The sequence below is a fragment of the Cenococcum geophilum genome (assembly GCF_001692895.1).
Source record: "Cenococcum geophilum 1.58 unplaced genomic scaffold K441scaffold_52, whole genome shotgun sequence".
NCBI classification, from domain to species: domain Eukaryota; kingdom Fungi; phylum Ascomycota; class Dothideomycetes; order Gloniales; family Gloniaceae; genus Cenococcum; species Cenococcum geophilum.
This window is the reverse complement of record NW_027137610.1, coordinates 221,667-247,616: the sequence shown is the minus strand read 5'-3', so window position 1 is coordinate 247,616 and position 25,950 is coordinate 221,667. Positions and strand designations below refer to the sequence as shown.

General features: G+C 44.2%; 6 protein-coding genes across 6 annotated transcripts; 5 read left to right on the top strand and 1 right to left on the bottom strand.

Moving 5' to 3' along the window:
• Nucleotides 1-224: 224 nt before the first annotated feature.
• K441DRAFT_708022 (NAD(P)-binding protein) lies at nucleotides 225-9,914 on the bottom strand (the record flags this gene model as incomplete). Its single annotated transcript, XM_067653757.1, has 5 exons — nucleotides 9,668-9,914; nucleotides 9,358-9,602; nucleotides 936-963; nucleotides 621-902; nucleotides 225-548 (listed from the first exon to the last, which is right to left on the bottom strand). Exons 1-5 carry the CDS (start codon nucleotides 9,737-9,739, stop codon nucleotides 225-227), a joined length of 951 nt encoding a protein of 316 aa, XP_067499374.1. The 5' UTR covers nucleotides 9,740-9,914.
• An 8-nt stretch (nucleotides 9,915-9,922) lies between these two features.
• On the top strand, nucleotides 9,923-13,278 carry K441DRAFT_266628 (uncharacterized protein). The gene is made up of 4 exons (XM_067640850.1): nucleotides 9,923-10,874; nucleotides 10,934-10,948; nucleotides 11,009-11,831; nucleotides 11,891-13,278. Exons 1-4 carry the CDS (start codon nucleotides 10,230-10,232, stop codon nucleotides 13,081-13,083), a joined length of 2,676 nt encoding a protein of 891 aa, XP_067499373.1. The 5' UTR covers nucleotides 9,923-10,229; the 3' UTR covers nucleotides 13,084-13,278.
• Nucleotides 13,279-14,647: 1,369 nt separating this feature from the next.
• K441DRAFT_266609 (farnesyl-diphosphate farnesyltransferase) lies at nucleotides 14,648-16,401 on the top strand. Its single transcript, XM_067640849.1, has 3 exons — nucleotides 14,648-14,869; nucleotides 14,982-16,041; nucleotides 16,103-16,401. Exons 1-3 carry the CDS (start codon nucleotides 14,802-14,804, stop codon nucleotides 16,295-16,297), a joined length of 1,323 nt encoding a protein of 440 aa, XP_067499372.1. The 5' UTR covers nucleotides 14,648-14,801; the 3' UTR covers nucleotides 16,298-16,401.
• A 1,442-nt stretch (nucleotides 16,402-17,843) lies between these two features.
• On the top strand, nucleotides 17,844-18,756 carry K441DRAFT_582138 (eukaryotic translation initiation factor 4E; the record flags this gene model as incomplete). Its single annotated transcript, XM_067644448.1, has 3 exons — nucleotides 17,844-18,068; nucleotides 18,127-18,198; nucleotides 18,268-18,756. The coding sequence occupies 3 exons, from the start codon at nucleotides 17,844-17,846 to the stop codon at nucleotides 18,754-18,756; spliced, it is 786 nt and encodes a 261-aa protein (XP_067499371.1).
• A 1,295-nt stretch (nucleotides 18,757-20,051) lies between these two features.
• Nucleotides 20,052-21,881, top strand: K441DRAFT_581984 (DnaJ domain protein; the record flags this gene model as incomplete). The annotated part of the gene is made up of 6 exons (XM_067644437.1): nucleotides 20,052-20,157; nucleotides 20,215-20,258; nucleotides 20,329-20,422; nucleotides 20,473-20,527; nucleotides 20,594-21,614; nucleotides 21,708-21,881. 6 exons carry the CDS (start codon nucleotides 20,052-20,054, stop codon nucleotides 21,879-21,881), a joined length of 1,494 nt encoding a protein of 497 aa, XP_067499370.1.
• Nucleotides 21,882-24,057: 2,176 nt separating this feature from the next.
• On the top strand, nucleotides 24,058-25,732 carry K441DRAFT_444585 (uncharacterized protein; the record flags this gene model as incomplete). The annotated part of the gene is made up of 4 exons (XM_067641679.1): nucleotides 24,058-24,531; nucleotides 24,584-25,333; nucleotides 25,442-25,547; nucleotides 25,602-25,732. Coding segments are annotated over 4 exons (1,461 nt in total), but the record flags the coding sequence as incomplete, so codon positions are not given.
• Between the last annotated feature and the right edge of the window lie 218 nt (nucleotides 25,733-25,950).

Sequence of the window (25,950 nt, the reverse complement as noted above, 5' to 3'; positions counted from 1 at the left end):
AGCCGCAGTTCGAATTAGGTATAGATCCGGAGCTCCAGGAGTCACATTAACCAAGATCCACTCTAACCCACCAATCAGAAGGCTTAATCCAAATCCACATCGAACCTGAATCCACACTAGAGCTCCAAATAGACCCCACTCCAATTAGATCACTGCTAGTTTAACAGGGTCAGGGGGTGGATTTTGTATTAACCCCTTCTTATTGTTGTAAAAACTACGGTGAGCTACAATTTCCATTGCTTCTCAAGGACCAAGATTGAGTGGACAGTATCTAATAGACTCTTCTCTAAACCAACATAGCTCCAATCCGGACCTAAAATCTCGAAGCTTCGTGTTGTGTTCCAACCTGTTGGATGTACACCTTTAGGGAAAATTTGGCTTGGTTCCCCTTCCATTACTCTTGACGTGAGGTTAGGGAAGTTCTCCCGAATGGTGTTTATGACAAGCTGAGGCGTGATCAATCCGGACACGAGAATGATGCGCTTGTTAGACGCAGCGGGGCTGGTTAATGCGAGTATATGAGCTAGAGCAACGTCTCGAACATCGACCTGGTAAACGGTTTTTGCAAAGTAAGTTATCGCCAATACGCTATATGAAATATGAAGGGTGAGATGGCGTACAAAGTGATAGAACGGAAATGTTAAGCCCTTAATTTGCTTGTATTTTTCATTGAAGAAACTATACACTGCGAAATCATTTGTCTCATTCACGGATTGTGGCTTAGGTACAGGCTGGATTATTGGCCCAATAATGATGTCCGGGTTGATCACCGTCAGATCGAAGACAGGTTTTGCACTCTCCATAAACTGCCATGCAGCTTGCTCGGCTAGCTTCTTCGAAGCGTTATAGGCCGCAACTGCATCTTTATTTTCAATAGCGTAAGCGGCCGTTACCTTGGATAACTATCAGTGGTGGTTGCTTTACGCGTTAAGCACATTATCCCTTAACCCGTTGATTTGGGTCCTACGGTTATCGATAAGGGCCAGCCAATTAAATTAATAGAATTAAGACCCGTGCTTAGGAATACGAAGTTAGTGATATTACTTAATTCTTATATAAAATTGATATATAAGTTTATTCTTTAGAGTTAAGTCGCTCGATATAAGGCCTTTAATAGTCGTTGTTCCTGCAGAACGGTATTTTGCAGATATTGCAGCCAAAAAGCGTCCTTAGAAGACGCCTGCGCCTATCCCATTCCTTACTATCGCGAGGCTTCCTTATAGTATTTGGTGAAAGCTCTAATAGAGCTTTTCGACATCCTATATGCTCTACCTAAGTATATCTGCTAGCCGTTGCGCAAGCCAAGCAGTGAACAGGTTTGTGAGATATCTTGATTAGCTCGTGTAGCTGCGTAGGAACCTATATAATATCGTCTATAGAGCGTTAAGGAAGGTGTTCGTGTTTGTATATAGGAGCCTTTTGCTTCCGAATCGAGCGTTCGAATAAGGCGTTGTGTAGATTAATTCGAAACTGCTTATAGCCGTCGTAACGGCCTTCGCGACGATCGGTAGGACGGTAGGAAGATAGTAGGAAGTAATTTCTAATTACTATATTGAGCAGGAAGTATAATAAAGGCTTCCAAGTCTGCCTATGGATCCTCTACGTTATAAAATACTGTTATAATTAATCTGTAATATCTACACCGCATATATAGTAATTGTAGTAGAAAATAAAGGTAGGAATAAGTAACTACTTTTGTACCTTATTACCAAAGACCTTCTGAGTCTGTTTGGCGCCGCTAGAGGTAAGGGTAGTGTTAGCGACTTAGTCAATCGAGGTACAAGCACGGCAAGAGGGACGCGCAAGCCTGTACGATTAGTAGTCTATAAACAAGGATCTAAAGCTAGAGAAAGGAAAGAAGAAGAAGAGCAGCGCCGGTCGAAGTAGGGTTCTTTTATGCGGTCCTCTAGTCACGTGACCGCGAAGTTCTGCTAAGTTCTACCAGTGCCGTAACATTACCCCCCCCTCTATAAAAGCCTGCCCTTAGGCTTTATAGTCCGTATTATGCTTATAAGGTGTTCTTATCTTTATATTCTTCCGGTAGCTTATTGTCTTTACTATATTAACACTCCATTTACTCGTCTAGGTACTTTAGGGGTCCTAGTTTATTAGGGTAGCGGTTATAGAATTCTTAAAGCTTATAGGGACTGCTAATAAAGTTCTATGTAGGGTACTAGGTAGGATCTAGGTCATAGCCTTTCCAACTAACGCGGTACTTTAGCGTTTTCCTTACTAGTTTATAGGCTAGTACTTCTTCAATTTCCCATTTATTATCGCCATTAACTTAAATCGGTAGGGGAGGTTTATTTTTTTATTTAGGTAATGGGTCATTTATAGCTTTCCGTAGCTTATCCGGTAAGAAAACGGGGTAAACCTTAATCGAATCTGGGAGCTTTACTTTATATAAGTTACCTATCTTCTTAAGAACCTTATACGGTCCCGCTATTTAATAGTCTAGCTTATAGCTAGGCCGTTCCGTCTTCTAGTTCTTTATTATAATCTAGACTATATTACCTATAGTAAAGTTAGGTTCGCGCCTATGCTTATTTGCCTGCTATTCTATTAATTTTTAGGCCTTTTCTAGATTTATATGGGCTACCGTTTAGGCTTCCTCTAAGCGCTTAGCGTACTACTAGGCTTCCTTATAAGACAGTTTCTTGTATATAGTCTGTAGTCCTTTTAGTCTATCCCAGTTAAAGCTTATTTAGGGTAAATACCCTATTTCTAGTTAAATAGGTGCAAATCCTGTAAAGTTATAGGGTAGGGTTGCCTGGGCGTAGTCTATTAGGGGTAGCAGTTCGCCCTAGTTATCCTAAAAGTAGTTAATAAAAGGCTAGAGTCTCTAATCTAAATATTGATTTATAATCTCCGTCTGGCCGTTTATCTGGGGGTAGTATACTATAGAGAGCTTTAGCCTAATACCTAGAATTTAGGTAAACTTGTTCTAGAAGGCTAATATAAATTATAGGCCGTAATTGGATATAATAGTATCTAGTAATCCGTAAATGCGGTAGATATAGTAGATATATAATTAGGCCGCCTCCTTAGCATTAATATTCTTATAATAGGGAATTAAAAACGGGCGCTTGTTAAAGCGGTTAACTAGAATTATAACCATATTATATTTATCGCGGTCTATTAGTAGCTTATAGAAGTCTATAGAGATATACTGCTAGGGTCGGTTGGGTATCGGGAGAGGTTTTAATAGTTCTAGGGTCTTATCTTATGGAATTATAGATCTACAGCAGCTGTCGCAGTTCCGTATATAACGGTTAATATCTATAACTATTCCGGGCTAGTAGTAGCGGTTACCAATAATCTTACAGGTCTTATTTTTTTTAGGGTAGGCTATAGAGACCTAGGTATAAGCTTCGGCAATAAGCTAGGTTTATAAGTTCTGTTCCTTAGCTACTACTAGCCGTTCCTAGTGCTTAAGTAGTCCGTTTTTAAGGGACTATAGGCTAGTAACATTCTTTGCCTTTTTACGGTATTCCTATAGAGAGGGGGTCATTTGGTTGGCTTGTAGTAGTTTATTAATAAGGTTAAATTTAGAGGAGTTAATAGGACATATCTCGGCGCCTAAGGAGTCTATACTTAGTTCTGCCCGTATCTAAGGGTTAAGGTGTTTTAATTATAGTAGCGTCTAGGTCTATAGTAAGATCTTTACAGCCGTCTAGTTATCTAGGTCTTGCTTACGCCTTATAAGAGCATCCGCATGGTTTATAGCGCCTAGTCTATATATAATTAAGAAGTTAAACTAAGATAGGGTATCTGCTTAGCGTGCCTGCCGGGCTGTAAGGGCCTTAGTTATTATAAAGTATTCTAGGGCCTTATAATCTGAAACTACCTTAATCGGCTTAGGGGTCCCCTCTAGCTATATACGCCAGTGCTAAAAGCTAGAGATAATAGCCAGCATTTCTTTATTATAGATGTGTTAATTTAGCTCGGCATCTATTATAGTCTTTAAATAGTATATAATAGGGTGCTACTCTCCGTCCGGTTGCTTCTGGGAAAAAATACCAGCTATTACGCCGTTTTAAGATATTAGTTTCTAGCATTAAGGGCTATTCCGGGTTAAAATAGGCAAGTAGGGGAGCCGATACTAGCCGTTTCTTAAGCTTATTAAAGGCCTACCTATATATGGCGTTAAAGTAGAAGGGCTGGTCTTTTCTAGTAAGACGGTTAAGAGGCTGGGCGATCTTACTATAGTTCTTAATAAAGCGTCAGTAGAAGTTATAAAACCCTAAAAAGGATTATACCCCCTTTACGGTCCGTAGGGGTGCCTACTGGTTAATTATAGCCGTTTTCTCTAGGTCGGTTTTAATTCCGTCTATACTAATAATAAAACCTAGGTACTTTATACGCTTAATACTAAACTTTAACCTCTTAATGTTAACCTAGAGACTAGCCTTGTAAAGCCGTTATAGGACTTTATAGATATGCTCCTTATATTCTAGCTTGTTTTTAGAGTAGATTATAATATTATCTAAATAGGCCGTATAGAAATTGTTAAGGTAGTTAAAGAGTATATTGTTTATATACCGCTGGTATATAGCTAGTCCGTTAGTTAGTCTAAAAGGGAGCACTTTATATTTATACGTTCCGTAATAGGTCCGAAATATAGTAAAAATTTTAAACCTAGGGTTTATTCTAATTTGGTAGAAGGCCTAGCGGATATTAAGCTTTATAAAGACCTTAGCTCTACTTATTTAGGTTAGAGTTTTATTAAGTAGGGGTAGCAGATAGCGATCCTCGCGGGTTATATTATTTAGCTTATAGTAGTTAATATAGAAGCGGAGTCCTCTATTTAGCTTTTTAATAAAGAGAATAGGTAAGATAAAAGGGGCTTAGCTAGGCTTAATAAAGCCCTTATTTAGGTTATTGATAAGATACTACTTTATAGCCTATAATTTGGTAATAGACTGCTTATAGAGGGGGCTAAAGCTAAGGGTATTTTCTTTGCCCTACTTAATCTTAATCTTATAATTATATAGTTAGTAAGGTAAAAGTATATTAAACGCTGCTTTAGAGAATATATCCTTAAATTTCTAGTATTAATAGGGTAGCTTTTATTTTACTAGTTTCTTATCTATAAGCTCGCTTTCTTATCCACTAAGCTTATTTCCCTTTTCCTTAATTATTTAATTAATTTTGTATAAGCTTGTTATAAAGGCGATGGTATTAAGCTAAACTAAGTTCTGGTAGAATCCTATAGCACTAATACAGTAGATATTAACTAGTAGGAGGTCCGCTAGTTTTCTTATAGCCGTTTTCCGGACCGTATTTTATAGTTTAGGGTTTATAATCTTTCTTAGCTCCTATTCTATCTTTTATAGGTTATCCCTCCAATTTATTAGTTTAGTATAATATTTAACATCCCTTATTGTTCTTTGTAGCTGTATAGGGCCTAAGCTCTCTATAGGGGGCTTTTTTAGGTTACTATTAACTTTCTAGGTTTTTAATGCGGGTGGTGTAATATAGGTAGTTTAGGGGCGATATAGTATACGGATCCATTATAAATTAAGCTATATATCTTTCTTAAAGGCCTAGTCCCTACGTATAGCATCGGCCTAGTAAATAGTATTAATCTAGGGCCGTATAAGGTTTTCTATTATAATGCTGATTTCTTTTATAAAGGAAGGGGTTAGGGGTAGGGTTTTAGGCTAGGTAAGCCGTTTACTCCGTATATTAAGCTATAAGCCTAAATAGGCTAGCTATTTTTGCCCTAAGATTATATTATAGCTACCTAGGTCCGTAATAAAGAAGGGGGCGTTATACTACCTTTATCCGTTAACACAGAGGTAAATCCGCAAGATAGTTGTAATAGGTAGTCCTATCCGCCTATTATACCCACAGATAGGAATTAGTTTAGGTAGTTCTTTAATAGGTATATTTAGAAAGTTAGCTAGCTTTACGGTATACTAGGTGTCTATTAAAGTAAAGGCATTTACTCTAGAGTTAGCTAAAGCAGAGGTTAAAACTTAGTATTTATTGCGGAATAAAGTATAAGGGATAGTATAGCTTTTTTTACTAACTAGCTAACCCAAATTAATATCTGATATGTTAATCCCTTTTAACCCTAAAGAGGAGTTTTCCTTTAAGGTTCCTCTTTTTCTAACTCCGCGCTATTCTTCTAGATTAATAGAACCTCGTCCACTTTCGCGTTTATTAGGTAATCCTTTATATAATAACCTTTCTGTTTATAAGAGAAGTAAGCTCCTTAATTACTAAGGGCCTATATATAGGGGTTGCTATATATAGGCCGAGCATTTGCCAGACCTATAGTAGGGCTAGCCGCACGGCTAGCTGCTAAATTGGCGGTAGGCTATACAGGTAGTGCTATAGGGGTTGCTAATTATGCCGGGGTATTACGGGCCGTTTTTATATTGCTTATAGTCTAATTTAAAGGGTTTCTAGCTTTATACCGTTCGGCATATACCTTAATTCGGTAAAGGCCTTAGTTAATAGCTAAGCACTAGTCTATAAGTTCCTTTAGCGTCTATACAGTAGTAAAAACTAGCAGTACGGCTCGCTGTAGGTCTAGGGTAAGCTTGTTAAATAGGTCTAATATTAAATCTTCCTAAGGAATTTAAGCCTGGCTGGCTAGGTGCAGAAAGCGGGTCTAAAAGGCTAAGAAGGTCTCTGTCGTTTTTATATTTAGGCTTTTATAATTAAGTCGGGCGTTCTATACTTTAAAGGGGTTCTTATAAATAGAAGATAGGTAGATAATTATCTCTTTTTTAGAGAGGAAGGGCTTTACTAAGTCCTATACGTACCGCGGACATAGGTACGTCTATATATCCCCACCGGTACGGCTAAAGACGTAGGCTATTTTAGCCTAAGTAGTAGGGAAGTAGTCTGCATTAACTTCGAGCTTATTCTATAATTAAAGCTTCTAATTATTAAATATAGGGTTAGTTTTATCTGTAAGCAACGGGGGGTCCACAACCTTTATGGACCGCGATAATGCTAATGCTGTACGTTAGGCTAGAGCCTTAAAGACCGTAGTAAGTCTTTAGGTGTCTAATAATTCCTTACTAGGCGTAGGGGGTTCTCTAGCTTTAAGCAGCTCTTAAAGTCGTTTAATTTCGGCATTAGCTACTATAAGCTCTACTTAGAAGTTTAAGTTAGTTGCTATTTCACTATCGGAGGTATTTAAGGGTCCTACGGCTGCTTTGCCAGCTGCTATATTTCTTAGCATTGTAGTATAGTTGTTAGGGTAACCTCCAGTAGGATTCTGCAGGGGTTTTAGTCTGTGCGTATTCTATAGGTCTTATTATTCTTTTCTATTCTTCTAGTTCTAGTAATATTCTTTAGGTTTAATTCTATGTTCTATTCTAGTTTATGGTCTATAAATATATTTAAGTTCCTTCTTAGGAAGAAAGGGTAGTTAAGCTTTAGATAATGTTAGCGACTTAGTTAATTAAGGCACGAGTACGGCAAGAGGGACGCGTAAGCCTGTATGATTAGTAGTTTATAAACGAGGATCTAAAGCTAGAGAAAGGAAAGGAGAAGAAGAGCAGCGCCGGTTGAAGTAGGGTTCTTTTATACAGTCCTCTAGTCACGTAACCGCGAAGTTCTACCAAGTTCTGCCAATGCCGTAACAGGTAAGTTATTTTCGTAAGTCCTTAATCTTCTATTAACCTGGCGATATATAACGTTATTAGCTTTTAAGCCTTATTATAGAGGCGTTTAGCTTACCGTCGTTAACAGTACTTATAAAAAGCACCACATTGGCATCTTTTTAAGCAAACTCCATTACCTAGCCGTCTTTAGAAAGCTCGCTATATAATTCTCCCTATGGAATTTAAGCCGTATGGGTTAATTTAAGCTCTGCAAGCCTCTGGCTAATTTGCTTAATAGACACCTTCTTTTTCTTTTTTTCTTTTATAGTTGCAACTATCTTAATATCGCCTTTAAGGTCCCCCTGCTCCTTACGTTATGTTTTAGTTGTTTAAACGGTTCCTACGCCTCTAATATTAAGGCCTTATAGTCGTCTAAGAAGCTTAACGCTTATAAATAGATTATTAAGCCAAACAACGTGCTTTCCGGGTAGGTAGAGGCGTTTGTCTATTTTGGTGTCTTTTTATAAAAGTAAATTAAGAACTACCGCCTGCGTCTTTAAAAAGCCTTTATTAATAAAAGACTCATCTAAATTAACTAGGCCCTTCTTATTACCTTTGGCGTGCTACATAAAGTCCAATATATAGCCCTTATTCGCTAAAATCCATATCTTAAAGCCTTCTAGTGCAGGTTTAGATGGAATATTGATAATCTTAGGTACACGGCCTATAAAGCGTTGAATTGTCTTGTTGACGGTAAGGTGTGTTCTAGGCGTGTAAAGCTTTCTATAGGTTAGCCGAATATGTTCAGTAAGCTTGTTAACTCGATTAAATGTAGATTTAGGTGCTATATTATCCTTTGGCTATAGTAGTAATGTACTTTTTAATAATATGCTCCGTGCTATAGAATTTAACCATTAATTACACCACCACCATGCCTCGCAATCGCGCTAGAATTAATGCCGACCTTGTTCAGAAGACTTAGTATAACGTTCNACTAAATAAGACGGCGAAAACACCCCCCCTAAAGCCCTGGCCGCTGCCCCATTTCGAACCTCTCCATATTAATAATTGGGACGACCATGGCTCACTAAACCTCCCCTCAGACGTTGATCAGCATGATCCTTATAAGCTATTTAGCTTATTCTTTATAGAGGATATTATAAATAAGCTTGTGGAGTGGATAAATAAGCACACGGAGCTTTATCTGTCGTATAAGGAAACGGAGCATGCGCGCCTATGGCAGCCAACATATAAGGAGAAACTGTACGCGTACTTTGGTGTGCTTATTCATATAGGCATTACCATAGAATTATGCATTAAGGATTACTAGAAGGATTTAGACACCTATCCCTTGCAACGGTAGCGTCCTACGAGAATTGGACCGTGCGCGGAACACCAAAAACCAGAACCGAAAGTACGCGTATTTTCCATCAAGGCTCCTTGATGGAAAATACGCGTACTTTCGGTTCTGGTTTTTGGTGTTCCGCGCACGGTCCAATTCTCGTAGGACGCTACCGTTGCAAGGGATAGAGCACGCGTAGTCTTGAGTCTGGTGTTCGCGCACAGACCACCTACTCGTAGGACCCCGACGGGTTAAGGGATACCGGGTTCCAGTCCTCTTCCGTATAATCTTTGCCAGCTCGACTAAGATCTTCGAACGAGTTTAGAACAGCCACTGCGCTGCCGAGTAATACGAAGCGCTTTATGCTATTGCCTCCCAGATGAGGTTGGTGGTTCTAGAAAGATTATCAGTCATATGTCTATAAGTGGGGTGGTGAACTAGCAGAAATACCCGTGCACCGCAGGATCTATCAGCTCCGTTTGAAGATCTTTCACGCTAAAATTAACAGGAGATGCAGTATGTATGACGTAGTCAAATCCGCTTTCCTGGTTCTCAAAAACCTTATTGAAAGCATCATGTGCAGCAACATCTGGAATATAGATGAATGACACATTCGATTTCCAAGAGGGGTGAAGATTCAAGACTTCTTGGGCTTTTTGTTCAGACCTTACACTAGCGACTACTTGATAGTCCCGCTATGCCATGTAAGCCAGGGATGGTAGAGCTCGTAGAGAGTATTGTAACTAAGAGCATGACATACTCCGACTAGTCCAGAGAGCACATGAGACGCAACAAAGCCATTTGCACCCGTCAAAAAGACCTTTGGAGACATGTTTGATACTGAGGATATTTTCTGGTGGGTTACTTAGGTTCTAAAGAAATAATTGATAAGAATCAGAAAAAAATATGTAGCAGTCGGAAATACAGGAATGTTCGTCTTCCTTGCTTAGTGATACGCTTTGTCATCTTGTGCGCCTGTCAAATGCGGGACAAACCTTGAAATCGGCTCGATATTTTCTTTTCAATCTCGTGGCTAGGCCTTTGGTGAGGCTAAATTCAAACTCCTCTCGTCCTATTGGCAAATTGATCTGCACGTCTGAGACAAGAGATACAGCGCACCACTAGGCCTCTTGGCATAGGTTTGGCAGGTTCATCATGCCGATAGTCAGGAGCTCTTCCGTACACATTTTGACATATGATACCTTTACTGCATTTAGAAGTAGTTCATGGAGTTAATAGTGATCGTTCACTGCTTCTAGTTACACTTCTATCCACTTAGAATCCCCGATGCATCTTCAGTCGTGCAATATTCCGTTGTTACCATGATAGATGATCTCAAAGGGGACTGGTCCGGCTCGAGCCATTTTAAGCTCTCTTTACATGCGGAATCGATACTTCAATACCGTACCACTCGAACACATGCTACTCAATGGGCAAGAAACTCCCGATTTCTCACCTTTGATGATGGCCGAGATGCAGCTTGGCATGGGGATATAGTTGAGTCTGATAGTGGAGGATTATCGGTGAAAGAACAATGCAGTCGGTGCGACTTGCGGATTCCGCCTGCGGATGAGCAGCTGTATGCCTCCCATCTTTCCAAATTCCCATCCTCCTTAGAAGCTAGAGAAAACCAACTTCAGGGGAGTTCACGCCCTTGTGTCCACGTCGAAGCGCGCTCTTGCAAGGAATGTTTGCACATACCTCTTTTTCCTAATCAAGGCAAAGTCACGAGATTCCGGATGAGGAGGCTTCAACCCAAGACCACGAAACCATCAGATCTATCTACATGCACGCATTTTGTTGCAGTGTCTTATTGCTGGCCTAACGAAGATGCTCAAGCTAAGGGCAGTTCAGAGGATCCACCCTATCTTGTCCTCGAGGAAGATTTGACTATCAGACCGATCAGAGGTCCGAAGGATATTATTGATCGAGCAGTGGATTTTGCTGTCCAAAACGGATTTCGAATGGTCAGTCAGTCGCCGTGATATCTTATTTATAGAGCGAGCTATTAACTCTGTTCCTTTAGATATGGATTGATCAGGTATAGATTCTGTTCAATGAGCTAATCCCATGATTTTAAGTCTACTAATGGACCCCAAAGGAGTGTATCGAACAGGATAACGAGGAGGAGAAGGAACTTGGCGTTCAAGCTATGGACGTGGTATACCTCAGAGCACATACATCTATTGGATTGTTCCGAACTATCTTCGATCAACAACGCCATTTAGACGCCCTGTCACTATTCTTCGAATGGCGTGTCGGAGATTCTTTACGGGCCCATGGCCCAAGGCCTTTGAAGACGTTCGGAGTTATGCACTTGAAAAGTCTTGCTGAAGTCCTGAGCATGATTACAAATGATCGCTGGAACACACGCGCATGGGTGCTACAAGAAGCCTTTGCCTCGAGTGGCAATATGATTCTACTTTTCCCCCGAGCCAAAGATGTAGCCACCGAAGGTTGGAGTCTGATCTGCCATAACATGTCTTTCACAGACGTTGCAATCCGATTGGACCTTCTGGACAGATGTATTTCAGAGTCTGTAGCCTTCTTTAACGAAAGGCCACAAGAATACCCAGCTATTAAGCTTAAAGACTGGGAGTTAACTTTGGACCGACTTCCATGGTTTCACCCAAGAATGAGGCCATCAACGATTGTCAACTTCGGCGTTGAAGACTTCAAGCCGAGACGGACTTGCAATGCTGCCGTAGCCTTGTCTTTCTTGAAAGGCCGGAATAATAGTCTCACAGCGGATAGATTGGCAATCATTGCTAACTTATGCAACTACCGCTTGCGGCTCGATACGGTCAAGCTTGAGAAAACTCAGCATCGCCTGAGCACCTGCGTTTTGATGCTTTCCCTAATCAATGGAGATTTCTCACTGCTCTTACCGGAGGTGTATCGTCTGCCTCAGGAATTAGATCCTGGTAGGTCAGCCTGCATGTGTTATCCGGCATATTGAGTATCATGACTGACTAATTAGAAGCAGCACGCATTTATGAGAGTTTGGACTTTAGCTGGGTTCCTGGCAACGTCAAATGGCTCAATAACATTGCAGCCGACGTTTTAAATCCTACCGGGGTAACGGTAGGCCAGAACAACACAGTATCGTACCAGATCTCAAATCGGGGCTTCTCATTTCCAGGTCTCTTGTGGAAAATCGACGAGTTTATTGATTTAAATACAATTAAAGAAAACTATGGAGAGGCCTGGTCTAGGCTGAAGCATATGAGTAAAGTTTGTACGGATGGAGGGCCAAAGTTGGCAAAAGAGGGCCGGTTCAACAACGTATCAAAGGAGAGTACGAGGGAGCAATGGCTCGCTATGACCCACATCTCTTTCGACATCTTGATCGAGCTTCAAGCCAGCAGGCAGATAGAGATTGCAGATGCCATATGGCAATCCATACTCTACAGTCACTGGAGACCGACTGGAAAAGGACTTTCCGATGATATGATTGAATCGGTCCTCGACTTCCCAGAGGGACTGGGAGTCGAAGAGTGCCAAAACATGTTTGATCTCGGACGAGGCAGAGATGGAGTCTTCTATCATTATTGGTTCATTGATAGGGTTATGGATCAAGGAGGTCTCTGGCTTGGCCGGCTGGTGCAGACCTCCTCTGAGAACGAATACAATATGCCTACTACTCGGTGTTCCGGAGCCAAAGAGAAGGTCGAGGATAAGCGGAGTTCTATTGATGCAGAGTCAAGAACGCAGAGTCACTTAGACCAACAATTAGTGGCTTCTTTGATACGACTTGCGGTTGAAAATATCCAATCCAGAGAAAACGATGCTAACGTTAACAAAGGGGACGAAGTCAACGGTGGCTCCAGTGGTATCACGCCAGAGGCTTTTGCGTATTTTGCTGAACTCTGTTCCCGCCCAGAGACTTCTGATGAGCCCTCAGGGCACCAGCGCGCTATTTTTGACATCGATGGAGATGCTTCCGGACAGGAACTTGTCCTTACACCATTTAATCAACATTGCGAAACGATACCCCGTTCTGAAACCCGGAGCATGAGCATATCTTGGGTGGTAGAGCCAATTTTTCAACAAAATGATGCCGAAAACGAAGAAGCTCACGGCCGGAAAATATCCGAGACACTAAAGAGCAAAAGGATGGTGCGCGGGATGTGGAAATTTATGCGTAGTCCCATGACTATTTATAATTTAGTGTAAACGCGCTTCTCTTACGAAATTGACTGGATGCGGGAAGCTATTCTTTGATCATCTTAGGAAAGATTTCATCCTCTTCACGTCGATTAGTCCGCTACGTCCTTTTTTTAATGTGTAGATTCTCAGCTTTTTGGGACCTTGCTATTATGACGCAGAAGGAGCGCGGGAACAGAGCCACAGTATTAAAAATCTTGAAGACAGGAATATTTCGTGCTCAATGAGCTTTTGAACTTGTCAATATTCATCGTGGCCGCACCACTCCAAAATGACATGTATCACTGTATATTCTGAATGCTGCTTGATACGCTAGCGTGCTGTGACCTATTTACAGAAAGAATGTGAAGGCCTAGTGCAGAGCTGCTAACGCTGGTGCCAGGAGGTCCAATACTTGGCCTAGACATTCAGGGAGTTAGAATTGCTACCATATCTGGAGAATGTATTTCCGTCAGATATGTTGACGTCTTCGTCGAAGCAGTAATGCAGCTCGCACAGGAAATGCAGCCAGCGGATTCCAGAAACAGCGGCGAGACCGACCTCGATTTGGTTACAGGGCAAATGATTTGTTGCTGTAACATTATAGACACACCATGTCATATTGAGCTTCATTTCGCCAGTGGCACTGGAATAAATTTCTCGTTCAACGATTAGGAGACGATGACACTCCGCCTTGGCAAGCGCACTTTGATCCCCGGCCAACTTTAGACATAGCAGAAGAATCCCTCAACGCTCGCTAGAGCTGGCATCGGTCTTGCGGATGGAGGGAAACGGATCGACCATTGTCAACGCGAAGGTTTGGGAAAAGGCGCAAAGCGCTTTTATAGCAGCTAATGCTTCGTTGGGAGTGATTCGGCCGAGGGTTTTAGGGTTTTGCTTATAGACGATAGGCAGCATCGGGTTCGTTAAGTTTAGGAATGAATTTGGAACTCTCTACGAGGTTGCGGTTTAAACTGATGAGTTAGTTGGATTAAACTGATTTGCAGGAAAGGAAGTGCTGAAGTGAGTGGGCGATCCATTCGATTTCCGAAGGCAGACTTTGGAGAGATGTTATATGTATCTTTGTATTTATCCGGAAGGGAGTCTTTAGAGATGGCCACGACTCAGCCACTTTTAGAAGTTGGAACGTGCGACATAAAAATCAACACGCGACGATGAAACTAAGTTGTAGGCTCTGATGAACGGAATGAGAACCGACAAATCTATGGAGAGATGAAAGTATACCCACCTAAATAACCCGAGGTGGCTTGGCCTTGGAGATGAAGTGAGGAAGAAGGCCGGTCATTAGGCATGCAGGTCCGGTAATAGCGGAGGTTTGACACGGAGAAAGAACCAATGCCGGTGGCACAAAACCTTTCATCCCGCGGTCGTGAAATCCGCTCACGATTCACGGCTGACCCTGAGAAGCGCTTCTTCATTATTCATCCACCGGATTTCCCGTCTTTGCATAGTAGTCGCGTTAATCATGAGCGAGACAGCGAGATTACGGAAAATAACCGATCAGCGCTAACCTCAGAAAACATTCTGCGGAGAAAGCATCAACTGCTCTCCGTCCGGACTTTGAATAACACCTGTCAGCGCCCGCAAGCATTCGGCTTGTGCAAACTCCTTTTCAACACTGCTGGGGCGCTCATTGTGAGATACTGACAAGTTGATAGTGCTCACGCAAATCTACCCTTCCAGAAAACCCTCAACGTCGTCAATTGACCATTAAAGACATCTTCATCATGCCCAAATTATTAGGCTACTTGTACTATCTCGTCCATGTTCAGGAGTTGAGGTCGATTATACAATGGTAAGAGCTTGTAATAGGATGCACCATTCACAACTACAGGCCCTGTCGCATTCAGAGCTGTCGTTGGGGATGGCTTGAAGCCCCTGTTCGAAGCACCGCTAATAAGACCCAGGAAAGTGTGGCACAATCCCGTCCATGAGCGAGATGAATCCAAGGAGCCCGAGTCTCTCAAGAAATGCTTCTACTTCCTCGACAAGACTAGCCGCAGCTTTAGCGCAGTCATCAAAGAGCTCCACCCCGAACTCCTCGTCCCGATATGTCTTTTCTACCTTATCTTGCGGGGTTTGGACACCGTCGAAGATGACATGACAATACCTCTCGAAAAGAAGGAACCTCTGCTACGAAACTTCCAAAACGTACTGGAAAAGGACGGATGGACTTTCACGGAAAATGGGCCCAATGAGAAGGATAGGGAGCTGTTGGTTCAATTCAACGTTGTCATTGAGGAGCTCAAGAAGATCAAGCCGGCCTATAGGACGATAATCAAGGACATTACAAAGAAGATGGGCGATGGCATGGCTGACTATGCAAACAACGCGGAGCACAATATCAACGGAGTGAACACCGTCAAAGATTACGAACTCTACTGCCACTACGTTGCCGGACTTGTGGGAGAAGGCCTGACACGCTTGTTTGTAGAGGGTGGTCTAGCCAACCCTGCCCTTCTCCAGCGTCCCGAGCTGATGGAATCCATGGGTCAATTCCTTCAGCAAGTCAACATCATCAGAGATATTCGAGAGGACCTGGATGATAAGCGACGGTTCTGGCCGAAGGAGATTTGGTCACAGTATGTCAGCAAATTTGAGGATCTCTTCAGGCCAGAAAACCAAGAGCTCGCCTTGAGCTGTAGTTCTGAGATGATCCTAACGGCACTCAATCGGGCTGACGAGTGCCTCTACTATCTTGCGGGAATCAAAGATCAGAGTGTCTTCAACTTCTGCGCAATTCCCCAATCAATGGCTATTGCGACGCTAGAAGTATGCTTCCGGAATCCCGATGTTTTCAAGAAGAATGTCAAGATCTCCAAGGGCCAGGCCTGCCAGTTGATGGTAGAGTCTACTCAGAATCTCCAAATGGTCTGTGACGTCTTCAAGGGGTATGTTCGTAAGATTCACAAGAAGAACAACCCCAAGGACCCGAATTTCCTCAAAATTAGTATCGCTTGTGGCAAGGTATGTAATCAAACCTGCAACTGCAGCTCACCGACGACGATGAATTGACAATGCCTTCTAGATTGAACAGTTCATTGAATCAATATTCCCCTCTCAAACAGCAAAGGGTGGTGTTGTCAGCGGAAAGATCGTCAGCCCAGAGCAAGAAGCTAAGGAAAGGGCAGAGAGGGAGGAGGCTAAGTGGGACATGATCTATATGGGCATTGCTGTGTTCTTAACTTTGTTCATCATTTCTGCATTTATGGTGAGTATTTGATATCTTATGGGACAACCTAATATTAACAGTTACGCCTAGGTTGGAATTGCTTGGTTTGCTGGCGCAAGATTCGATATTGCGTTCGACCAAATTCGGAATACTCTCTTCGGCTCAGGATCGCCTGACTCACTAGATACCGGAAAGCTCCTACGCAATCATGATCATGGTGAGCTGTAGTGAAGCATATTAATACCAATTTTCACTTGTAATGATAGTCCTTACCTTGTTTATCATCTTTGGTCATGCAAATTTTCTACCTGTACTTTTAGAGCTTATGGATCAATGGCGCGGAAGGAGAGTTTTATGCTGTGATGGAGTTCAGTGGTTAGCACGGATGTCAAATTGCAATCCAGCTTTTTTCATAGCTGTGGTTGTGCCGAAGATGTGCTTATATAAAAACCCACCTTGCTCGGCGACGAGGCCGCCTCCGGGAAGCTTAAGTACCGTGGGTTTTACCTAAGACGGTGGTGGGGATATGTTTTGAAAACGCTTGTGGTTTTAGAATGTGATTATTCTTATTTCATATATGAGTCCACAAATATATATAATCGAGTTGAACTTTCAAAAAGAATCTACATAAAGCAGTGGAAGCTCGAATTTTAGAGGGGCAAAGGGAGCGAAGAGTGGATCCGTTTTATTCCTGGGTTGTGTTGTGCAACTCTAGCCCAGTGGGGGGTTGTTGCACCACATTATCCCTTACAACGTCAGGGTCCTCAGAGCAAATGGTCCGTGCGGGAACACCGTTTTCAAACAGGGGGGCGTTGCGCGTCTTCTAAGGACTCATTTTAGCAGCAGTATATATAAAATACCGTTCTACAAGAAGGACCACTTGCTAGAGGTCTTGACTTAAGTCCAAATATTAAGCTTATATATTAGTTTTATATAGTATTTTATAAATATCACCGGCCTTGTATATCTAAGTGTAGGCGCCGAATTTATCTAATCTAATTGGCTGGTCCTTATCGATAACCTGAAGACCCAAATTAACATTGTAAGAGATAATGCCAAGAAACCCAAAAGGGCTCTGGAGGTTCACGAAAATTAAAATCCCAGAATTGTAAATTCTAGAGAAAGATTAAAATAAGAATCTCTATGGAGCAATAGAACAGAAGCTTAAGGGTGTGTACAAGTAAAGAGAGCACCGAGGGTGATTCACTGAATCAAAACAAGTCCTCAGTCCGAAAAAGGAAAAATGGAACATGACATAAGCGGTATCGGGTTGTGCGCAAAAGCCTCATCGCAAGCTCATTTCCGCCCATTCAGAGACACCGCGAACGACCACCAACGAATATCTACCTACTTTCCACCACTACCAACCTTTCTTCCTTTAAACCACGTCCCTTGCGACCGCCTCTATCTTGATTGCCAGCCCCGTGCAAGCTTGAAAACTTGCTCTGTCGTATCATCTTCACTCACTAACTAGTTCTGTTGGGCTTGAACGAGCCTCTTCTCGTGCTCTAGATCACTAAGCCTTATTTCTCCTTTCGACTAGAACGCTTGTCTAGATTTTCGCTACATCTTGTTCATTTCTTTTCTCCATCCCATCATGGCGGATCTTGCAACCGCTACGAACTCGCAGCAGCCAGTACCGCTCGACACCATTCCAATATCGCCTGCCGATAGCAAGTCTAATGAGACAACCGATTCCTCTCTAGGAGCCGATACGGACGACTCCCCTGTCACAGTTTTCCACGACCCTGAGAACTTCAACGTAAAGCATCCGCTCATGAATGCCTGGACGTTGTGGTTCACGAAGCCGCCGAGCGGAAAGGTAGGCTCAATATTTATTGGCGCGGATCCATGTGTCTACTTTATTGACATGAGCAAAGGGCGATAACTGGAATGAGCTGCTAAAGGAAGTCATTTCCTTTGACTCTGTGGAAGAGTTCTGGGGCATCTATGTGAGTCTGGCTTTCCCGCGTGCCCTCCGTTCTCAGAAGCTTCTACTAACATCACATCTTTCCGCAAAGAACAACATCACACCTACTTCGGAACTCGCCCTAAAATCCGACTACCACCTTTTCAAGAAAGGCGTCCGCCCCGAATGGGAAGACCCACAGAACAAGCATGGCGGCAAATGGGCTTTCCAATTCAAAGAAAAGAAGGCCATCAACATAGATGCTCTCTGGCTGCACGTTATGCTTGCCGCAATTGGAGAGACACTTGAAGATGATAATGATGGCGAAGTCATGGGTGTTGTGGTCAACGTGCGGAAAGGTTTCTACCGTATTGGCCTCTGGACTCGGACAGTTGGCAAGCCGCTTCCTGGTGGCGGGGACGGCAACAATGCGGGGGGCAAGGGCAGGACCTTCGAGCAAGGCAAGGAGGTATTATTGAAGGTCGGCAAGCGGTTCAAGGAAGCATTGGGCTTGAAAGAGAACGAGATGGTGGAGTTCTCCGGACATACGGATAGTGCCCACGCTGGAAGTACCCGCGCGAAAGCCAAGTTCACCGTGTAAAGGGTCTTTGTGCGGGGCTTAACTAACCGTGTGTGAGCGGTTTAGGCATGGGGAAAGTCCTCGGCATTTGATCCAGCGTCCTTGGTTCACTTGCAATGCCGGCATTACGTTTCTCGGCGCCGAATTATCTCACTCTGGTCCGTCAATTCGAGCGTGTCGGCTACTTTCACTGTTAGTCATTTTCTTTGCTTCACCTTTTTCTGTTCCCCGTCTGTTTAGGTGGCTGGATTCAAACCTTTGGACGGATATTTCACGGCGTTACATTTCTTTCTCTTCCATTTACGGGCATCACTTTCGAGAGGTTGAACATGTGGCCCTCTCTTGATTGCTTCTGTGACTGGGGCGGGGATATCAAAATGGGTTTACACAACGAGGATTAGCATGGCGTTTACATGGGACAGTTAGGATATGCTCTGGACTGAGTTGCACTTTACTAGCAGGGTGCGAATTATGGGATGGTTTGACGAACGGGTAGGAGATGTCCGGATGTGGTCGTGGTTGATTCTTTAGTTGATAGATTTTTGTCAATATGGAATCGGGATAGCATGATTGGCTATACTCATACTATAATTTCAGGGCTGTTCGAAATTGTGGTAGTAATGCTGCTGAACTGATCAAGGGTCAAGTATTTAAATGCTAGGAAATGACTCGAGAAAGGGGCATTTCAGAGCCACGGTTTAATATATGCGGAAGCCCTAACAGCTTCCAATAACCGAAATCGATGCCACTTTTATATCCTTCACAGTTTCTAACCGGATTCTATCGGTATCTCGCAGTTTAATTGGCACTTATGGTACGAGCTAATATAATCTCTGGCATCTTATTCGTTTCATTCTAATTAATCACAGTCCGTGATTTGGCAATGCCCGAAATATTTCTAGGCCTCTTTATTGCGGATTTCTCAAATAAGGAACCATAAGTGAGAGAATATAACAGTAGGCGAGGTGAAAGACTATCTTTTAGGAATATAAACCAAGTTCGCGGTAAAAATTTCTTAAGTACCATCCTGCGCCTAAAGTATTCGGGGCCTACGTATGCTAATTCATTCATGAAATTAAGCTAGGTTACAATACTTTAAAGACATGCGAGACTAGGCATGTTCTGTCTAATGTCAGATGAAGCCTGGACACAGACGTCACCGAGGTGGCCGGACATGTGCACGGTCTTTGGCGAAGGAAAATCGACTCAGCCCTGCAGCCGCGTACAAACCACCATGCCACCAGCCTTCTCCTTCCCGTGAAACCACACTCTCTCCCAATACCACTAGAATATCCATTCTACATATTCCTGCAGTCATGGTAGTAGATACCGCTTACTACGACGCACTGCAGGTGCCTCCAACAGCTACCGAACTCGAAATCAAGAAAGCCTACCGCAAACTCGCGATAAAGCTTCACCCCGGTAAATTTAGACCAACACCGCGTCTTTTTGGATATGGGCGCTAAAGCAATGCTGTAGATAAGAATCCCGATGATGCGACTGCCCACCAGAAATTCCAAGCTGTATGCCCGGCCCTGTTGCACCTTTCACTTTTTCCTATAACAGACGAAACTTTGCTCATGGCGCAATTAGATAGGAGAAGCATATCAAGTCCTTAGTGATGAGCAGCTGCGGAAACAGTATGACAAGTATGGCAAAGAAAGTGCCGTGCCTAGCAGTGGGTTCGGTGCGTATTTTCACCTCATCGTTATACCGTATACTGATGCCTGGCACCAGAGGACCCCGCCGAGTTCTTTGGCATGATATTTGGAGGCGATGCGTTTGTAGACTGGTATATACACCTTCCTCAACCTACCAATATCGTGGCACGTAAATTGCTGACAATATGACACCGCAGGATCGGCGAGATATCACTAATGAAAGACTTATCCAAAACAATGGACATTACGATGCGAGAGATGGAAGAAGAAGATGCAGCAAAGGCTACTGTGGAGCACTCTTCCTCTGAGAAGCCTGGAGAAGCGTCCGCTTCGCCAACGGGATCACCACCTCCTCCAGCAACCGGCCCACGCTTCGCAGCTCCCCCACCCGCTTCTGTATCCGCCGATACACCCTCAGAAACAGCTTACGCCCCCCCCAGCCATCCTTCTGCTTCAGGTACTAGTACTCCCCGCAGCGGCCGAGGTATTCCCACTCGCCCGGCTATAATGGATAGATCTGAAGAAGATGCACGGCTAGAAGCAGCTGGTATAACCGACGCGGAGAAAGAGTTGCGCGCAAAGGAGAAGAAGAAGGGCGGTTTGACAAGAGAGCAGCGCGAAGAACTTGCAGCATACGAGCTGGAGCGGAAGAAGATACGGGAAGAGCGCGTCTCGACGCTCTCGAAGAAGCTTATCGACCGCATCTCTATCTGGACCGAGACGGATAAGGGCGCAGACGTCACGACCGCCTTCAAAGACAAGAATCAGCTTGAGATTGAGAACTTAAAGATGGAATCCTTTGGCCTTGAAATCTTGCATGCCATTGGGGCAACGTACCTCCAGAAAGCGACGTCCTTCCTCAAGTCACAGAAGTTCCTCGGCATTTCGGGCTTTTTCTCACGTCTGAAGGATAAGGGCACTCTTGCAAAGGAGACGTGGAGTACTATTTCTACGGCTATAGATGCGCAAATGACGATGGAGGAGATGGCTAAAATGGAGGAGAGAGGTGGAGAAGAGTGGACGGACGAAAGGAAGGCTGAGTATGAGAAGCGCGTCACAGGTAAAATCCTTGCGGCGGCATGGAGGGGTAGCAAGTTTGAGATTCAGAGTGTGCTGCGTGAAGTTTGCGATCGGGTACTCAATGAGAAGAGGGTCAGGCTTGAGAAGAGGATTGAGCGAGCGGAGGCACTTGTGATTATTGGAGAAATGTTTCAGAAGGTGAGTTTGCGTATTCTCAGCCCACGACCAGCCTTGTGTGAATGGTGTGAGTTATTACTTTTTGGGGATTTTGGCTAACCGCGTGTATCACAGGCTGCAAGAGATCCTGATGAAGAAGGTGACTACATGGCCTTCGAGCAGCTTATGGCTGAAGCAGCTGCAAAGAAAGAGCACAAGCACGAAAAGAAGCCAGGCAAGAAGGAGAAGGAAAAGGAGAGGGACAAAGCTGTGAAAGCAGACACGTCACCTTTCAAGGAGATGGCATAACCAAACGCTCTCCATTGATGTGATCGAAGTATGCGAGATCGGCAGGACCTGGAGACCAGGAGCTGACAAGCTCCAATACGAAGCACAGTCACAGCATCGATGTGTAGGGTGTTTCTCTAGCAGCGTGAGCGTTTGATATACTTGGGTACGATAGACTGTCGAGAGGTTTTGTTGCGCGTTTATCGCGTAGTATGTGGATATGGATAAATAATGTCACCTCCCCCTATCTTCTCGTCCTCACAACGGATCCAAGAGCATAGCATTTGTTCAGCAAGCTGACTTTGAACGAGCTTGTTTAAGTCAGTGTAAATTTTAAATATGCTATGTTTGACAGATCGGTGCAACTGCCAGAATTCGGAATGTGATAGAGCTCGACAACAACCTGGGAATGTCATGGTCTAGGTGCATTACTAAAGTATCGATTCTTATTGGGGATCGTTATTACGGGGAATCCTCTGTAAGTCGAGGACACGAGAGGCAATATGAATCCCACACTAAAGTCATAAGAGAGGATGAAGTTTTATCACCGTAAACCTGCACGGTACCTCTTGAAGTTATCACAGCATGTTTTCCCGATCGCCACACAAAACAATATATTCTATACTACTCTGAATTTTGATAAGCTGGAGCACTTGTTTCTAAACTTATAAAGCGCATTTCTTGAATTGCCTACAGGGCAGTGAGTATCAACACTAGCCTTCCTGTATGAAGAAGTTCTTGCGCCTGGAAAGAAATACCGGATTCGGATGGTGCCCAAGTATGATGGAGATTTAGTACGCGATGCCATTGCGATAAAGAGAGAGATAGGGAGAAAGAGAAAGAAAGATGTCGCTTGGAGGCGTCGATAAATTTATTGTCAATAGCGGCGATGTCGGGCTTGCCGTAGTGCTTGGCTAACATCTTGGCAGTCCCCAAGTAGGTAATTAGTGAACCCTTGCGTCGCCTCGGGCCGGGGATTTTCACTAGCATGCCGGGTGATGCTTTTCCATGTCTCCCCCCTCTCACTACAGTCCCGTCCAGCCTTCGCTGGAAGTTGCAAGGACTACGATGGTGGCCCCAGTCAACCTACTGTTCCAGCCTACACCAGTGACTCTACCACAGGCTTCTAACCAGCTCCTTACCCCTCAAGCAACGACTTTCGGTACTCTACTGTTGCTACTGATGAGATATCCTACTGTCTAAATATGAAAACCTTCAAACCCCAGTCGCGCAAGCTTGCCAAATACAATGGTGTCTACGTCCACTTTCTACAATGAGCGGCTCGGCTCACCACAGTTCAAGACTAGAGTTCATTTATGGCTGGAGCTCTGAGAGTCGATGAAATACCTCAGCTGTAAGAATTCCACGTGGCTGGCTTGGGGGTACCCATCTATTGACAAGTTTTACCGACGTCTCTTGACGGATGTCACTTGATGCTTGTATTTGCCAAGGCATGCAAGCGGGCTGAGCTGGTGTGAGCTGGGTCTGACTCAATGTGATCTAGAAGTATTCCCACCCTCACCGCTAAGAGTCGCACTTCCAGCCACAAGTTCCACGTGTATGCCACTTGCCAAGGCGCTGTGGATCGACGCGCTCCCCTGATTCTCTCTAAAATGTCACGGACCACCATCTAAAGTCTTTGCAAGACCTAGAGCCCCCTTAGCAAGATTTTTCTCCATTCACTTCAGCTCCTTCTCGGAAGGCTGTACCGTAACTATCGAATTCCTCGTCAGAGCCCAAATTCAAGGTTTGGCGAGACTTACGCACCAATTCATCTGATTACCATTTTTGGGCATCGTTCCGCGTTTCTATCCCAATCCAGAAACATACATTTTCTAGTTAGTTCTAGTCTCAAGATGCATCCAGGCCGTTTCGCTTCTCTCGATTAGCCTCAATGCGGCCTGAAGGGGCTGAGGAGCTTTGAGACCGTGAGCTCCGGGGGGAAGTACCCAGGCAGGCTGGCGCCGCTATGATTTCAAGAGCAGTCTCGTAGCTTTGTATAAATTCCATGTTTACCCTCCCAATACAGGATCATCAAACCATTCTCTTTCAGACCATCCTCTTGAGCACAGTTTCGTGAAACTTTTCTGCCTTGTCAGGCTCTTCCACTCTCTTCTAGATTTCCCTTTCAGTGATTGTCCCCTCCAAAATGAAGTCATTCCTTATCCTCGGCGCCCTTGCAGGCATTGGAAGAGCTCTTCCGCAAGAAATCCAGTGGAGTGCTGTTGATGGGGCTCCGGCTCCTCCCTCTGCCTCAGTTCCTATAGGGGCTGCAGCTCAGACCGTCTCATATGATCCTGATCTTGCTGCTTCGTCGGCCGCCGCCGAAATATCCGCCGCTCCACTACCTCAATTGTCCCAGCCAGTAAAGCGAGGGATTGAGAAGCGTACTGCCTGTGCTCCACAGCCAACTGGAGCCGGAACGGTCCCTAGTCCAGATACTGCAAGTAACTTTCTAAGCTTTCCGGATTTTGCTGCTGCAGCTTCTGCTGCCCCGACTCCGTCTGGCTATACGAATACCTTTACCAACTTGCAAGCTTCAAACAATGCCTATGGTTACTTGGGGTTCAGCACTCTCGGTTCATATGATAGTCCTGCATGTGCTGCGAAATGCGATGCTATCACTGGATGCTCAGCGTTCAATCTCTACTTCGAAAGAGATCCTACTCTGGTAAGTTTATTTCTTCCTTTCAAGAGCGCTCATATTTACGGATCCATATTAGGAACCCGCTGCGGGATGCACCAACCCTCCAAGTACCACTGTGATCAAATGTGTTTTCTGGGGCGGCCCTGTCAGCAAGGACAATGCGAAGAACAGCGGACAGTGGAGGAATCAGTTCCAAGTAGTCATTGCTGGGTCAAATGGATACGTCAACAAGAGCATCGCCCCTCAGGACGGTTATACTGGACCTACGTATCTTGGCAATGCAGCTATCAATGCTCCACTAGATTGTGCGGGAGGCGATACATTCATGGGTTCGAAGGTTTTCACTTCTGGTCCATTTGATGCAGGTCTCTGCAGTGCCGCATGCACCGCTCAAAGCCAGTATAACCTCCGCCATCCTCCCGCGGCTGGAAGCCCTTCCACTTGCCAATTTTTCAACACCTATCTCCTCCTGAAGAATGGCGTCAGTGTTGGCCAATACTGCGCTATGTATACCGAAGCATGGAACTCTACCTGGGCAACCAACACTGGTCAGTATAGGGGTACCGATAAGTATACAATTGCTTATAGCTACTCTTTCGTCAACTCCACCGACCCTGGGAAGCCAGCAATTCCATGCCCCGTCGCATCCGCAACCTCTGTTATCAAGGCTCAGACTCTGCAACCATACTGTTCTTCGCTGCTTGGATATACCACCCCCGTAACAACTATCGTGTCGACAAAGTCCACTGCTGTTCCTTCAACCACAGTTGTGGATACAAGCATTCCACTTACTACAACTACCATTACGACGACTTCGCTTGTAGCAGTAACCCAAATCAAGAAGCGTGATCTCAGCGAGCCTACAACGTCATGCACCCACGACCACTCTTTCAATCGTAGCATTGATCGCCGGGAAGAGCTTACACCCCTTGAGACGGATGACTCCGGGAAGTTCGTCGATGTCATCATCATGACCAACGAGACCACTCCTGCTGCGGTCCGACGTGGCGCTGCTCCTGCAGGACTTTCCGGCTTTCCAGGTAAGTAAACCTAGTTGGATGTATTTAACCCACTAATAAGTCAAACCTATTCAGCCTCTGTCATCAGCTCCGCTTGCAGCCTTCAAGCTACACCCGTAACCACTGTTTCAAGTGTCTATACCACTACCGCTGCAACATACACCTCCGGTGAGGTTCATACCACCACCGTCCTTGCCACCAGCACAGTCTCGGAAACGACGACCGTCGTCTCTACAACCACAATTCAAGTCGCCAGCAGCGCCCCTACAGGCGCCATCGGTTATATGACATTCTCTCCAGAAATCAATGCTGGTGCCAACTATTGTCTGTCAGACGACGCGACTCACATGACCGACAACTACTACCAGAAGTCTAAGCGCGAGACTTTCATCGTGACCGCCGACGGTTACCTCTATAGCGTTAC

Coding starts and splice junctions, on each gene's coding strand:
- K441DRAFT_266628 (XM_067640850.1), top strand. CDS start 10,230: ATGATAGATGATCTCAAAGGGGACTGGTCCGGCTCGAGCCATTTTAAG. Junction 11,832..11,890: donor GCCTCAGGAATTAGATCCTG/GTAGGTCAGCCT, acceptor ACTAATTAGAAG/CAGCACGCATTTATGAGAGT.
- K441DRAFT_266609 (XM_067640849.1), top strand. CDS start 14,802: ATGCCCAAATTATTAGGCTACTTGTACTATCTCGTCCATGTTCAGGAG. Junction 14,870..14,981: donor TTGAGGTCGATTATACAATG/GTAAGAGCTTGT, acceptor AATAAGACCCAG/GAAAGTGTGGCACAATCCCG. Junction 16,042..16,102: donor TTAGTATCGCTTGTGGCAAG/GTATGTAATCAA, acceptor AATGCCTTCTAG/ATTGAACAGTTCATTGAATC.